The sequence below is a fragment of the Pezoporus occidentalis genome, unplaced genomic scaffold, assembly GCF_034315485.1.
Source record: "Pezoporus occidentalis ecotype Australia unplaced genomic scaffold, CSIRO_AGI_Poc_V1 ctg296, whole genome shotgun sequence".
Classification (NCBI taxonomy): domain Eukaryota; kingdom Metazoa; phylum Chordata; class Aves; order Psittaciformes; family Psittacidae; genus Pezoporus; species Pezoporus occidentalis.
This window is the reverse complement of record NW_026914896.1, coordinates 354,476-370,615: the sequence shown is the minus strand read 5'-3', so window position 1 is coordinate 370,615 and position 16,140 is coordinate 354,476. Positions and strand designations below refer to the sequence as shown.

Sequence of the window (16,140 nt, the reverse complement as noted above, 5' to 3'; positions counted from 1 at the left end):
GAGCTGTCTGGGCTAAAAAACATCACCACCTCCTCTCCTGCTGCCTCCTCCCTGCTCCTGTGCTCTGGCGAGGCATTGGCAGGGATCTGGGGGGCTCTGGGCTGGACTTCAGCACTGTCTCACCCCAGGATGTTAGATGGATGCTTGTGTGATGAAGATCAGGGAATGGGTAGGAGGTCTGCTCAGCTTACATCCCCTACAAGGAGCCTTTTGAAACTTAGACCACAGACAGCTATTCCTTGGGCTGTACTAAAACAGAGCAGGATATTTCAAGGACCACTTCATCACCCTTCAGCCCCAAGGCAGTATCAGCTTTTCCTAAGCAGCCCAGGACATGTGTGCCCAAACAGTTCTTTAATATTTGTTCTTCAAACTGCCCAATTTGGAGATTCTTTTGCTCTCAGGTCAACATGTCTCTGTGCTTAGTACACTCCTGCCCAAATCTCATCCCATTTCTTCTTATCCAGACCACTGTGGGGATACGGAAGATAAAGAGAAGAACCAGGATAATTTCCTCCACGTGCTTCCTGGAGTGCTGTGGCCCAGGCTAGATGCAAATCTCCAGCAAAGGCCATACTGGTGTTGGCAGCCCACCATTCCCACTGCAGCAGCACAGATTTCAGTTTCCCAGCCCCATAGGAAACCAGTGACAGAGTAATCTAGGATTACTTCTTTTATTTACAAAAGATACCTCAGTCCCAGACCAGAGGGCAGACAAGCATCATGGTTATGGATCTCAGCCCAGGCACTAATGCCCTGTTGCCAAGGAAAGATTTCCCAAAAATAACCTCCCAGAGCATTTAACATGGGAAATCAAAGTGCAGTTATCTGCTCTGTTGCGCAAGTGAGCAGCACAGTGTTATTGCACAGGGCTGATTCCCACCTCTCATAAAACACAACTGGCATACAAAAATGTTTGCCATCACACTGGCACCTACATAGGTTCCTACACCTGGGGAACAGAACACCTGAGTGACTCAAGGGGAGCAACTGTGACTCTTTAAGAATAAAAGTCTGTTGACAATTCACCTTTTGGCTCTCTTTCACCTAAAAATGGGGCTAGCTGATTCTCAGGCAGAACTCATCACAGGGATGAAAGATGCTTTTGAGCATCAGTCATCAGCATCTAGGGAGCCTCCTCCATCAAAGTAGCCACCAGCAGAGGAATGCAAAGTTTGGGAGATTCAGAACAAAGCAGAAGAAAAACAAAGAGAAAAAAAGAAAAAATATCTTTAGAGGAGGGCTTGTTTTGTTTTTTTTTTTCCTAACCTTATTTTGATTTGCCCTTTTTTGTGCTTGTTTAAATTTGAATGGAATAAAGTTGTCTTTTATTTTTCTGCCTTTCCACTCTAGTTTGCTCTTTTAAAATGGATGAAGTCCCCCACAAGGGTTTGATGAAAGACTGCCATCGAAATGCCTGCTGCTGCTCTCATTCAGCTGATGAATAAATTATAAGTGCATTACAATGCTATTTCAGCTGTGATTCCAGGGCCTGGGGAGGGTGATGGCTGTGACCTTATGCCTGTCAGACAGTGGTTTGCATTTCCAAGGAGTTCGTGTAACCAACTGTTCAGGTCATCTTACACCTCCTGTTCTGGGCTCAGTGTGCAGAAACATCCGAGCCTGATCAACCTACCAGGTATGGGGGCAGTCTTCCATCTGCACACAGCAGTGCTGGTACATGCTGTGGTCTTCAGAGGCTCCTGATCTGATTTCTGTTAAAGCCTGAAGTGAACATTGCCACCCCCCAAAGCAGCTCTCTGGAGGACATATTGCTTTATTGATGGGGATGTAACTGAGATACCTGTATTGTTCAGTTCCAGCAATAGTTTCTGTTTTGGGGACTGGCATTTTAGGTTATTCTTGCTGCACATTTCTCTCTCAAGCATTACGGTGTGGCTGAAATGGCTCGTCCCACACGAGATGGTGTGGGACCCTGGGTACACTATGGGAGAGGCACCAACTAAACCAACGTCCCCAATGCTTCAACTTCACCTCTGCTGCAGTGTCAGCTCTGCAGTACTGTCCTTCTCTTGAGAATGGGTGACAACCAGGCAGGGCCTCCCAGCTGCCCCCATTCCTAAGGATAAGCCATCTGGGTTAGGCAGTCACTAGCAGTGGGGTGAAGGAGCTGCTTGGTGGACTTTTGAGTGGGTCCATCAGACTCCAGTTTTATCTTCAGAGCAACCAGTTTCTTGTATTTGTCAGAAGCCACAGTGCAAAGGGACAGGATTCTGCAGAAGGGGGAAAGATGGAGCTCTTCTGGGTCTCGCATCACTCCAGGTTCAGGGGCTGGGTGCGCATCAACACCATAATCTGTGCTGGGCTGAGTCCTTTCACTTCCAGCACATTATTGGCCACTATGAGCTGAGCTGATGAGTGCTCTAACTTGCTGCTATACCTTTGTTGGTCTCTGTGGGCTGGTCCCCAGCAGCGATGCAGTCAGATCCTGCCAGTAGCTCCATTAAAATGCACAGCCAGCTAGGCTTAGCTGAAGATGCACAGCTCCGGTCCTGCCCAGAGCCTTGAAAACTGACCACGAAGAAGAGTTTCCATTAGCAAACAGAGGCAGGGCTGGGTGGGTTGAGCTGGACCTTGTTTTGCTGAGGCTGAATTCGGCCTTTTCATGGTCCTTCCCACAATAAATAAGAACAGATTCAGAGGAAGGAAAGCAAACTGAAGTGTAAGCACCAAGCCCCAGGCACAGTGTGGGAAAATCACTGTTGGGGTGGGGGTGGGGGGTGGAATTGGAGAAAACTGAGGTTTAACAGAAGCTGTAGTGTTACAGAAACCTTTTTAAGGTAAAACAGAGTTGCCACTTTGAGGACTGTTGGTATGCATGGAATCTACTCCACCATGGTTCCCTAGGCAACACAACCTGTTATCCTATAGGAGCAATGGAGGGTGGAGGGGAGCGGAGACACTGCAGCCAGGCTCTGTTGTACTCCCTGCAGGATTGGAAACTTGATGGTACCATACAGCTGATAAGCTGCATAGCAGCTGCCAAATGGGAAACATAACAGAAGATGCCCATTGCTGAGCCAACAACTGTGGCAAAATCACTTTTCTTAGGTGAACCTTGCTCATTATAATCTCATTATAATACTAACGCACACCTCCATCCCAAAGTTACCCACCTCCAAGGTACAATCACCCCTCACCGAGCATACGTTTTATAAACATATATCTTGTTATATCTTTAAATGAGAAGCAAATGAATTTACACCAATCAGTAATAAAACAATGTATGACTGGAGTCCCTCAAGCTCCAACTGAGAGTAAAGTATGAAAGTGAATGAGAGAGATGGGGAGATGGGGAAGACTCCATCATAACTTCTGGGATCAGCAGATGGGCTTCTTCCCCAGAGAGACACCTATTGGGTAAGAACTTTATCTTATATGCGCTAAATGCCCAGCTCACGCCAGCTGTTATTAGTGATTACAGGCTAGTTGTGTATCACTTCAAGCTTGGTTTTGCAGACAGTCCCTATCACCGGCAATCACGAACCTTAATTTGTCACAGTTTTATATTACTAAAGCGTGTTACTCCATAAGCTGCTAGTGTTAGTCCTTTGTGAGCACTAGCAGTCACTGGCAGCAGGTAGCACATTCAAACCAAATGGGAAGACCCACTGAGAGGTCCCCTTTATGCTGTTGGCACATTCTCTGCACAAGTTGGGCAAATCACCCTCCAATCCAGCAGGACTCTTCAGTGAAGGGGTCCCTATAAGAGGACACTGGTCAGGCACAAGGGTCTTGGCTTTTCCGGGTGCTAAATAGACAGACCAAACACTGGGGGTAGAGAAAATCTGCCCTCCCCCCCCCCCCCGCCTTTTATGTGACACACGGGCATCAGGCTTGGGTGGCTGAACCGCAGAGAGAATTCCTTGGGTGAGAAGGTCCAGAGAGGGATTGGGATAGGAGATGTTCCCTTACAGTCTCCGCCTCCAGCTCCTAAAAATTTTTTCCTCTAAAACGCCGTTTGCAGGGATCGTTTGGCAGATGCAGCATCTCACTCCTCTGTATGCACAGGAGGGTTTGAGCTCTGGAAGACACACTGTGGTGGGTGTGAAGCAGCATCGGGAAGGGGAAGACAGTTGCACCGTCCCTGCAAACTGTTCTTTACACCCGTGTGTGGCAAGGAAGAGGCTGAACCTTCCTGCAGGAGCCTGAATCACCGGGAGGGGAATTAATGCAAATTTCTCAGACAGGAGAACAAGTCTGGAGAAGCCTCACTGCTTGGCCTCAGTGCACTGAGCGGTGCAGTCATCCTCACCCCGGGGCTTCCAGTCCTCTGGAAACCGGCAATGGGATTCTAAGGAGTCTGGGAAAAACCATCCATATCACCACTGGTATGATTGGTCCAAAACCCTCCTGCGTTGTCTGTGTGGGAGAGCAGTGCCTAAACACCAGGCTGCAGGGACAATGGCTCAGAAGGCAATAGCTGGAGGCTGAATATTTGCCCCTCAGCCCCACCAAGTCCTCCCCACCCCTTCCTTGCTTCATCAGCACTCAGTTGCAGACCCCAGTTATGTTCCTGCCCTGGCTTTTTGGATGTGGCTGGAGGGCGCAGCCCTTGGGGAGCTGTAGACAGGGCAGAGGGTGGCTGTGTCTTGTAGGTGCTGTGCCTTGTAGGTGCTGTGCCTCAATGCTTTGCTGTGCCAGTATCTCAGCCCTCATCTACAGCTGCCTGCAGGCCCAGGTCCTCCAGACTTGTTTACCAGCTAGGAGATTTCCATTAATTACCCACATGCTTCTCCATCCTGCAGGAAACCCCTTGGCCACACCAACTTGAAGGTCTCAATGCACAGTTGATTTGGCACACCCTGTATCCTTGTCCCATCTAGCACATACTCAGCATCCTCTACCTAACCTGTAGGATTAGTTGCTCCCCTTCTCCAAACTTTGGCTGTCAATTCCAGGGCTGGCAGAATGTGGAGGGAAGCAATATCTGGCTGCATGTTTGCATCTGGGTGCACATCAGGGCCAGTCCCCTCTGCAGGAACATCCTCATTTTTATTTTTAAAGGTGGGTAAGGCTCTGATGCTGCCCCAAACTACAAGCTTTATGTTTTATCTCAGAGGGGTCTGTTTTGCATGCACATGGACATCCCAAGGGTGTTTGGGGAGAAAAGGAAAAGAAGAAACCCCATGACAGCTATACCCTAATGTTTTAAACACCTACCCCTCATGTGCCGTTTTAGTCCAATAGTGATTTTTTACTCTGGGGTCTTCTAACACTTTATTGGATTCTTTCTCCATCTCTTCACAGGCAGGCTGCGAATTGTTCTTATTTTGTTGAGTTGCAGCTTCTGCTTGCTTATTTTATGGTTTGTGTTTCTTGTGTGCCAGGTTCTTTGGGGCACAGCATGGGACACTGAAGATCTCCTAGACATTGCCTAGCAGCAACTAAACCATCAGTGTGTTATGAATATTCTTCCCATACTAGAGACAGAACACAGCACTGTACCAGCTACTAGGAAAATCACCAGGAAAACTAACACTGTTACAGCCAAAAGCTTATCTATGTGAAAGTCCACATCTTACAGCCCAAGGCTTCAGCAGATCTAGCTACTCAAGCTAAGCAAGTAAAGCAAAGCAAAAAACATACTGAACCACACAATATTATAATTCATTCTAAGTTGAGTCTTAAGTTAATAGTCCTATTTAGAACATACTCATATAAGCTAAATAAATAATGTCTCTAAGCAAGGGTCAAAAAGAGGAGGAGAGAAGGAGTGTCAGAGCTGACTCAAGCCTTTCCTGGACACTCATTTGCACAGTGCTTTAAATTAAAGCGTTTGTGTTCTTGTCCCTGGGACAAGGTGGGAATCAGGTGGGAGAGGGTGACACATTGACTGGCACTGCAGGGGAGGTGTTCAGCTGGGTGAGCTGGCTGCAGCCCAGTCCTGTCAGCTCTGCCCACTCCTCATCTCCAAGATAATTGAAGGACTTTTTCTTGCTCTTGCCCTGGGGAAGGGAAAAACCATGAATGCATTTGCCAAAAATTAACACTTTTTAGCTATTCCTCTTTTACTTTTGGTGTGAGAGGGGGTGAGTGGGGCAAAGCAGGGGTGGAGCCCTGAAAGCAACCCCCTCCACAGGGAATATGTATGGGGCAGGGACTGCAGAATGGGAACCAGAAGCAGCAGCGAGTACCTTCTAGGGAGTGAATCCTTCTCTTTGCGAAGGAGCAGCCAAAATACTGCAAAGGCCACATAACTTGAATAAAAGCTTTTCTCCACCTCAATCACGTTGCTCTTTCAGCATCTATTTTTAATATATTTATCTCTCTTTTTTTTTCTTTAAGTGCAGTGCCGGTAAGCATTGCCAGGGCACTGAGACCCTTCCCTCAGCAGCAGAAAACATACTCAGCTTCAGAAACACAGAGTTTTCCCTAGAGTGAGGCATATTTTCATTTACCTGATCCCTCATCAGCAAAACAAATTAGAAGGGAGGCTTTAGTAACATTGTGCCTTGTTTGTCTTCTAACAGTATAAAGCTGTTTCCCTCCCAGAGCCATTTCCAAGCTATGTGAAAATATTGTGCCATTGATTTTTCTGCCCTACCCTCCTTTTTGTCTGCACTCATCAACATCATGTCTTTCACATATATGTAAAAGATACGTATACATATATGCATGCATCTTTTACACCTACTTGCTGTCTAAAAACTTAGCAAAAGCTGTCGAAGGATCAGATAAAAGAGCACAATGAAAATACCCTGCTGTTACTATTCTGATGATTAATAAATAAACATTTGAGTAATACTTTATCTGGAGCTCCTGGAAGACAGGACACGCGTATACATGTAACATGTGGTGCTCTCGGCTGTTTTCATCCTTGGAGATATTTACAGAGGCTTGGCAAAGAAAAAAAGAACCAAAGTTTTCTCAATGAACCATGGAATCATAGTTTATGTTGGAAGGGACTTTTAAAGGTTATCTAGTCCATCTGCTCAACAATGACCAGGTCCATCTTCAACTACATCAGCCTGCTCCGAGCCCTGAGCAGCCTGACCTAGAATGTTTCCATGGACAGGGCATGTCCCAACTCTCTGGGCAAGCTGTTGAAGTGTTTCAGCACTGTCATGGTAAACAGTGTCCTTGTAGCTCGCCTGTATCTAGTGTCTTTTAGTTTAGAACCCTTGCCCCTTGTCCTGTTTTGACAGACCCTGTTCAAAAGTGTGTACAGGGAGCTCAGAAGCTCCCTGTATGGACTGAAAGTTGGCAGTAAGTTACCCTGGAGCCTTCTCTTCTCCAGGCTGAACAACCCCAACTCTTTCAGCCTGTCTCCATAGGAGAAGTACTTCAGCCCTCTGAGCATCTTCCAGACTTGCTCCAACAGCTCTATGTCCCTCTTGCGCTGTTGCCCCCAGAGCTGGATGCAGGAATGCGGGGGGGGGGGTCACCAGAGAGGAGCAGAGGCAGAGAATTCCCTCGCTCAACCTGCTGCTCACGATCCTTTTGATGCAGCCCAGCATAGGGTTAGCTTTCTGGGCTGGAAGCACACAGTGGCAGATCATATCCAGCTTTTCACCCACCAGTAGCCCCAAGTACATCTCTTCACAGGTACTCTCAGTCCCTTCATCCCAGCTGGTACTGATAGCAAGGACTGCCCTGGCCCAGAAACAGGATCTTGCACTTGGCCTCATTGAGCCCACTTCTCAAGCTTCTCCAGGTCCCTCTGGCATCCTGCCCCTGGCTGTTTCTTGGGCATCAGGTTGGCAACGTGGCCACCAGCAGTTTACTGATGTTGGAGGTAGCTGCAGAGCGAGACCCAGGACTTCCAAGGCTCTCTGCTGGTACTGACACTGGCTTCACAAGAGATACTTTGAACAGAGAGAGGGATGCCAATGCTTTAGCCCTTGGTGTGGAGATGGCATTCTTTCCATTCAGTGGTTGTATCCTATTATGGGGGTAATGGGTGACTTAAAGACTTGGAGGTTGTTTTGCTGCAATGGACTTACCTCTTTTACAGAGACATGCATGAGGGCAGCCCAAAATATGGAAAGATGTTAGCATCTGTTGGGATAACTGTGAATCTTGTTCCTACCAGTGCTTTCACCATCTGACTGTCAGGGCCTCTTGGTCATGAAGACTATGAAGATACTGCCGATGCTGTGCCCTGCTCCCTGCTTCACAGCCTGTTCCTGCACCTGGATCTGCAGCAGCCGGGCAGAGCTGTAGCTGCTCAAGGTGTTTATTAATTACTTTGACAAAAAAGGGTGATTTGGAAATTCTTCCTGCCAGGCCGTGGGCTGTTTTCTCTCTGTCCTCCCCTTATCTCATGTCTTTCAGGCTCGGTTTCTCAGCTTGAGAGCCAGCAGCTGGTGCTCTATCAAGGCACCACATGGAGGAGGTGCCCCCCTTGTTGTCCTATCTCTGTGAACCTGCCTGAACGGGTCCCCCTGGGTGCTATCTTCTCTCCCCACCTGCCAGGTGCCACATCTCCCCCGCCAGACCTCATGCCTCCAAGAGATGGTTTGCACGGCAGAGCAGTGAGACCTTGGGGCAGATTCACCCAGGAGAATAACAAACTTATTATGACCGACACCGTGCTTCAGTGCCCTCTGCTTCTCTATTCCTGAGCCTAGTAGAGCCCTCAGTGGCCCATCTAGCTGTGCAATGACCCTTTCTTCATAAAAGTCGGCCCTTGGAAGGTTGTAAATACAAGTGATAATTCCCCAGAATATTTCCTTGACTTCCATTTTTTTTTTTTTTTTGTGACTCAGACTTCCTGAGTCAGAAATGTCCTTTTATTTAATAGCCTTCAGTAGATTTTTCTCCCATTAATTCAAGTTATTTTGGAAGCCAGGTAAACTCTGAGTGTTTACAACATCCTGTGGCAAGTAGCTGCCCAATCTTGTGACTTGTTTGGGTGCAGAATCATTTCCTTTGGTTTATTTTGATCCTGTCACCAGATTGTTTTATGATGCTTTCATCCTCACAGTGGAGAAGACAATGAATGGTCCTGTTCTTATTCTGCCTCTTGTAGTTTTGAAAGCTTTGCCATAACCTTTCCCACAGATGTTACTTGAGGAGAGTTTCCCTTTTGTCTTCATCCCTTTCAGAATAAGCACCAGGAGGCTTGGGTACACCCCCCCGATTGTTTAAAAGACAAATCAAGGGAAAATGCCCCAAAATGAGATGTCCACCATCTCCCAGATGACTTCAAATTGTGGTATAGGTGTGTTTTCTCCCCTGAAAAATGCAGCTACACTGCTGTCCTCACCTAGAACACAAGACTGCTGCCTCGGGGATCCGTTTCCTCCTATACTAGGCAGAGGGGAGGCAAAGGAAATCCCAAATGGCTGCAAAGTGATGAATCTCCATAAAACCTGGATGAAGTGACCAGCCTGTTTCAGGACCCAGGAGGCAAGGAAGCGTTCTGCTCATGACTTGGAAACCCACAGCAGGGCAGGATGGGGTATCCAAGCAAGAGCATCCAGCTGGGAATTTTAAGCATCCCTGTCACCTCTGAGTCTGTGCATTTGGGATTTCTGGATCCATCTGAATGTTAGACAGCACAAAGCCATCAGCTCCCTGTGCAGCCTTCAGGAGGAGCTTGCCTCACCCTGTGTTCCCCTGACTCATCTTGGGGGGGGGGGGATATGTGTCTAAGCAACTCCTACTCTTTGAGGTCAAACCTGGCTAAAGGCAGCAAAGCCAATTTGCCCAGATTCCCCAAAGCTGGTGCCCAGTTTTTGTTCTGGTGCAAGGACCCTCACGTAAACTTCAACAGGGTCTTCCCTCATGGGGAAGACATCTCCCACCTCAGCAGATGACAGCTCTGGCTCACAGAGATGCCTTGTGGGGGCTGTAGGGCCCAGGGAAGAGGCATGCATCCCAGCCCAAAGCCAGGGTACTCCCCTCTGTCCTGCCAGGCCCAAAGAACCCTTTGAAGTGAGGCCACACACTTGGAACTCATCCGTGTGGAGAAAGAGGCCCAGGAGAAGAGCCTCAACACACACAGGATAAGCCTTTTGCAAGATGTTCCTGAAGCAGCAGAGCTTTGAAGCTGGCTTCTGGTAGTACCCTCTTGTGTGAAGTCTCAGGCGGATTGTAATGCGATTCAGCATGCACTTCTATCTTCCTCCCAGAGGAGGAAAACTGTGGTGTTTCTTCTCCTCACAGCTGAGCTGGCTAAAATGCTATAGAACATGTCTGTAACACCCACATCTGGGGATGAGGCCGCACCGTGGGTTAAAAACCACAATGAGAACAGACCTGGCAGAGAGACAGACAACACGGTTGCATAATCTCTGTTTTCCTGGGAAGCAAGACCAAAATGGAGAACTGTGAGGCGGTTTCCCAGATGTTCATGTCAGCTCTGACTCAAGCTTTCCTGCACCTCAGCAAACCCCACCACTGCCCTGCCTCAGTTTCCCCATCAGGGGAATGAGGATGGACCATACCTGTCTTAAAGGGTCATTGGGATGATGGGTTTGGGCCAAAGAACAAAAGAGCCAGAGTTGTTAAATCTGGCCCAGGTGTGTGTGAAGATTTCAATTAACCAAGTCATCATGGTCATCACAATTATCACCTCTGCTGACGTGTGCCCAGCACCATGTGGGGTTGATTTGGCTAAGAAGGAGGGAGGGAGGGCACTCACACTACCATGTGGTTTGGCACTAGCAGGTTTAAGCGTGAATAAGTAAAAGCTGAATTTGCATGTTCATGGCTCTCGTCACTCAATCTACTCTCAGGAGACTGAATTATTATTTTTGGGGGTTAAAAAGAGCACTTTTCTTCTGCAGGAAGATTGCCAAGGGCTACTTTGGTGGGACAGAGAAGGCAAACCAACCATCACTGATAAAATATGGCATGACTGCAGGAGGAAAGGGGGCAGAGATTTTCCCCTCTCTCAGTGTCTCCAGTGTGATTTTTGGAGGCTGCAGGTTGTTTCTTACTATCAGAAAAAAAAAGAAACAGGTTTTTTCTCCTTGTTGCTATGTGTAAAGCCCACAGCAACAGCCAGGAAATTGGATAAATTTGTTCTTGCCTGCTGCAGAAAGCAAACAAAAGCGACTGGAAAATAAAAACAAGGGCACAAGGCAACCTATGCAAAGAGCAGACTGGTGATTTAAAAGAGAACAGAGCACTGGTTGTGCATGACAAAGCATATCAACTTCACATTAGTTCTCTCCATGTAATTCAGGTCACCACAGTTTTGAAATACAGCTGCCAGAGCCACTGACTTTGGACAGTCAAAATCAGCCTCTCCTCCACCCCGACCTGTCTGTATGAATTGGTTTAGACCTCTTTGAATTTTTGACCTTTTAGGCTTTTCATTCTTCCTAAGGAGGAATGCATAACACACCCTCCCAGCATATGGCCCACTGAGGAGGGCTCTGTCCTTTGTACCATCCCATGAACCTCAGCTTTTCCCTGGCAGAGCCCTGGAGCTGCTGCTGCTGGCTGTGGGGGTACAGAGCATCCCCATGCAGGCAAGAGAGACTTAATGAACCATCATCCATCCAAGCAATGAGTGGTGGCTGAGGCTCATTTAATCAATGTGGCACTGCATTGCCTTGGTGGTTCCCAAGCACCAGGAAAGACTTTGGCATCCCTCTGACCCCATCCCACCAGAGAGGAGCTGGTGTTGTCTAAGCCAAGAGCTGGACTGCAGCTCTCATGGGACTTCTGGTAGCTTCCAGGAACATGCTGGGCTCCTGCCTGAATCCCAGGGTGAAACCCTTTGGGTTTTGTTTAAAGCTCCAGTGGTTACAAATACCTACTTCACTCTGTTTCTTTGCCCTGAGGAGGACCCCCACTTCTTGGCCATTGTGAAGATTGCTCATTTGCTACATGTCTCTGTGATATGGCCATAGTTGTGATGGACAGCCAAACATTACGGGAGTGCTTACTTGTGTCATTACCCTGTGTACCAGGTTATTTTTGTCTGGGAGTTACAAGTGACTCTATCATGTGTTAATACTTCATAGAATCATAGAATTGCTTGAGTTGGAAAGGACCTTAAGGTAATCTAGTTCCAACCCCCTGCCATGGGCAGGGGTGTGTCACACTAGACCATGTCACCAAGGCTCTGTGCAACCTGGCCTTGAACACTGCCAGGTATGGAGCATTTACCACTAAATTTCCTACTAAATCCATCTATTTACTACTTGAGAATTTCAAGCACATGAAAGTACTTCAGAAACCAAAAGGAAGAACTATTTAATTCTACAATGAAATGCAGATTCTGATGGGGTAGCACAGAACTCCCTCTCCCCAGGAGAAGCAAGAAACACCATCGAATCTGGGTAAAGCTGCTGGGCAGTGAGAAGTGCTGCATCCCTGAAAGGCTTTCTGCCTTGATCCAGGCATTATCCTAGAGCTTGGGAAAAAGCAGCTGTGGCTATAGAGTGGCCAAAAGGGTGTTAGAGAATGGATGCAAAGGTCTTGTGGGTAGAGCCCAGCACAGGAGCTGGTTTTGCCATTGGGGAAGCATGAGACATCTGCAGGTGATGCCAAGCCCTCGGGATGAGCAGAGGTTTTAGCTCCAGGTTTAGCTCCCCACAGCGACCATGGGACCAGAGCATTTCCACAGCAGCGGCTTTGCAGGAAGGCCTCAGGGCGGGATGAGGTGGTGTGGAGGGAGCGTGGATGCAGCATGAGCTAAACCTGCTTGGCAGCACCTTCCCACCGGCTGTGTGCCATGCCAGCAGCATTCCAGGGTGGGAGCAGGGAGAGCAAGGATGTGTGTGCATGCAGGTGTGCCCTGGGGTTGGTAGTCATGTACCTTCTGGCATTCTGGTTGGTAGTCATGTACCTTCTGGTTGACTGTGTGGGACCCAGCATCAGTATTTAGTGGCTTGGCCATTCCCATGACAGCAGCCAGGGTCTGTCGTGACTTCTGCAGTGCGAAGTAGATCTGTTAAAGGAAGTATGCATGTTATTTTGGGGAGTTTTGCCATTTGTAAGATGCCACTGTTGAATTTTCATGGTGGTGCTGAATAGCTGGTGTTAACGTGGGATTTGCCCGGGAGCTTGGCATCTCTCTGTGCTTCTTATGAAAGCAGGAGCTCCAGGATGTCATGCTGAGAAAATGCAGAGTTTGGGGAAGCTCACCCTTGGTGAGAACCCACCTGGGAATGCCTTCATCTCCACTGTGAAAACCCAGATTCCTGGGGATCGAATAAGGGGAAGGATTCCTCCAATTCCACAGGGGTTTCTGGGATCAAGTCAGAGGAATGATTCCTCCAATTCCACAGGGGTTTCTGAGCATGGGATGAGCTGGAAGAAGGACCCGGCAGTGGATGGGTGGCTGGGACCACACCATGGGTCTTTGCGCAAGGTGGGATGGTGGGAGGTGCGTGATGTCTGCAAGCGCAGGGTGTGGAGTGCTGTAAAGTATTTTTATTATTATTACTAGTATTCGCATTGCAGGATGGGCCTAATTAATGACTCACCCTGTACTGAAATACTTTATTTAACAACCTGTTCTGGGAAAGACATCACTGCCCATGCTCCCCACTGCTGGGCTGGTCAGGCTACCTGGGATGACCTGACCCGGTCCCCCATCTCCTAAACTCCCCCAGCACCTGCAGGTCCCCATCCCTGGCAGTGTTCAAGGCCAGGCTGGATGGGGTTTGGAGCAACCTGCAGGTGTCCCTGCCCATGGCAGGGGTTGGAACTGGATGATCTCTACAGTGCCTTCCAACCCAAACCAATCTGTGATTCTATGATTCTCCAGATACATATGTATGTTTGTTTGTATATATATGTAAACATGTATATGTACACATGTATGTATAGCTACATATGTGTTTACATGTCCACGTGGGTGTATGCACATCCAAGCATGCATGCCTGGAAGTTTATGTGTGAGTAGGGGTGTGTGTATATATATGTATGTGCCTGTGTGTGTGCACGTGTGTGCATTTGTATGTGTACACATGCGCACATGTATCTCTGTGCGTGCATGTGCATGTGCATGTGCCCTTTCCCTCCTCCCCTGTTGCTCTCGAGCAGTGCAGGAACATGACCTTCAGGCCAGGAATGACCAAACTGGTTTTCCCAGTCTAAAATCCTGCACAGGGCTGTAATTACCCTCACCTTAAATCAGAGGAGAGCCTGACACCGCAGGCATGCTCACAGCACCTGCAGGTGTTGGGCAATGAATCATGTCTTGGGTAGCAGTGTGGAACAGCGGTGATGGAGCATGACAAACCAGGAATGGGGGAGAAGAGTGGAGCTGGAGCACAGGGCAAGATGAAAGGGGGAGGAACAGGAGCTTCTTCAGCCAACAAGCTGTTTCTGTTGGGAATATGGAGGATAAATTCCTCTGATGCTGTAATTCATACTCAGCAGAGTCTCTGGGGCTGTGCGCAAGAATTACTTGCAAAACTGGACAGGAGTTAAACATCTACACTAACTGGAAGTAAGTTTTGGAGGTGACCTCGGTGTGCAAGGAGTGCATGGGAACAAATGGATGAAGAGGGTTCATATCCTACTCAAGGGGCAGAGGTAAGCCTGTGGGACCTGACCTAGGCTGCTGAGATAGAGGAAGAGGCCATTCAGAAGTTACAATGGCAAAAATCCTCTCCTGGGGTGCTCTGGAGAGGGATGTGGAAGTTGCTCCTGGTGGCAGGGATTGAAAGAGGGGTGATACAGCAGCCAGGCAGGAGCTGCCATGAGCAGTAACAGGAACCTGAGGCCTCATGTCATACCTATAGGTGACACCTGCATCCCTGCCACAAGTGTTTGTGTGTAAAGACAACACTAGGTCAGCTCAGATTTCAGAAGACTTTCCTTGGAAAAGACTTCCTTGGTCCCCTGGTTGATACAATGGCGAGAGCCCACCTTCCACAGGTTTTCCCATATGGAATTTGTTAAATACCAGAGATTTGAGGCTTGAGGGGCTCTTGGAAATGACGCTGATGACTGTGTCCAGCTAGGCACCAGGGCAGATGACACATGGGCTGATGCCAACCTTTCTTCAGATCAGAAATGATGCCTGGCCTCAAGCAGGAGCTCAGCACCAGAAACTCACAGGCAGAGGTACTGCACAGCAGCATCATGTCGAAATGAGCTCTGCAGGGTGAAACTGGGCAGCTGTGAGTACTGCTGGATGCAGCATTGCTCTGCTGTCCCTAGCAGCGGTGAGAGCCTGCCCTGCTTCATCATAAGCCAGATGCAGCAAAGACATGCAGGGCAGACACAAAAACAACTGCAAACATCATCTGAACATACAGATTGGGTTCCATTCCCCCCCCCCCGCAACACCCAGCCTGCTTATTTTTAAGCCAAACCTGCCTAATTTTCCTTTAATCTGCTTGTATTTCCTGCAAGCACAGCCCATGAACAACTCAGCACAACTTATGGGGGAATTCTCTACATTTACATTCAGAATGGATATGTAATCTTCCACCCTCTGTCTTAACATGTACACATTTGCTCTTGAAGCGATTCTGATACAGCATTCCCTCAGGGGAGGAAAAAAACTGAACTGAGTGTGACCAGGGCTCAGGGAGAAGGATTTGGACCTGCTGTGGAGGTGACATGCTCCAGGTTGGGCTACCAAGGCAGAGCAGTCATCCTGAAGAAGGTCAGTCCCACTGGAGTCACAATATCCCTGCTTCACAGCAGGGTGCGAAGAAGTGAATTGAACTGTCTACAGTGATGCAAAAGCCAGTCAAACTGCTGGAAACAGAACTAAAATTATCCGAGTCCCAAATGTGTGGCTTCAGGGACACAGATGGGGTGGGCTTTTAAATACCCTGTCAGCTCAAATCAGGTTGGACCTGCCCTTGGAGTTGCTTCTTTAGAGGCATATAAATGTAAAAGCATGTATAGAGGGAGTACTTTTCCCGCTACAATAATCCACACATAGGCTGCTGCTGGCCCAGTGCTCCTGGTGCCTGTCCCAGCCCCTGTGGGAGCGGGCCAAGCCAGGTCATGCTTCTGCAGCTTTGCCTTGTGCTCTCTACAGGTCACGTACGGGATGTCCACCCCGATTAATCATGAAGCACCAGATCCCGGTTCTGCAGACAGCTCTACCCCCGATCAACCCAGCTGCTCTGGGGAATGCAGCTCTTTTCTGGGTGCAGAAACAGTTGCGTCTTCACTATACCTCTAAAAGGTCAAGCAACTCAGGGTCAAGTGGAAATCCTCACACGACAAGGCACACACAGACCT

General features: G+C 48.4%; 1 protein-coding gene across 1 annotated transcript in view; it reads left to right on the top strand.

The window, feature by feature from the left end:
- The first annotated feature begins 1,667 nt into the window (after nucleotides 1–1,667).
- The window catches only part of LOC134167729 (phospholipase A2 inhibitor gamma subunit B-like), a 140,241-nt gene continuing 125,768 nt past the window's right edge, over nucleotides 1,668–16,140 (top strand). The window contains exon 1 of the mRNA XM_062626662.1: nucleotides 1,668–1,671. Within this exon, the coding sequence (XP_062482646.1) occupies nucleotide 1,671 (1 nt within the window). The 5' untranslated portion in view covers nucleotides 1,668–1,670. The remainder of the gene's footprint in view (nucleotides 1,672–16,140) is intronic.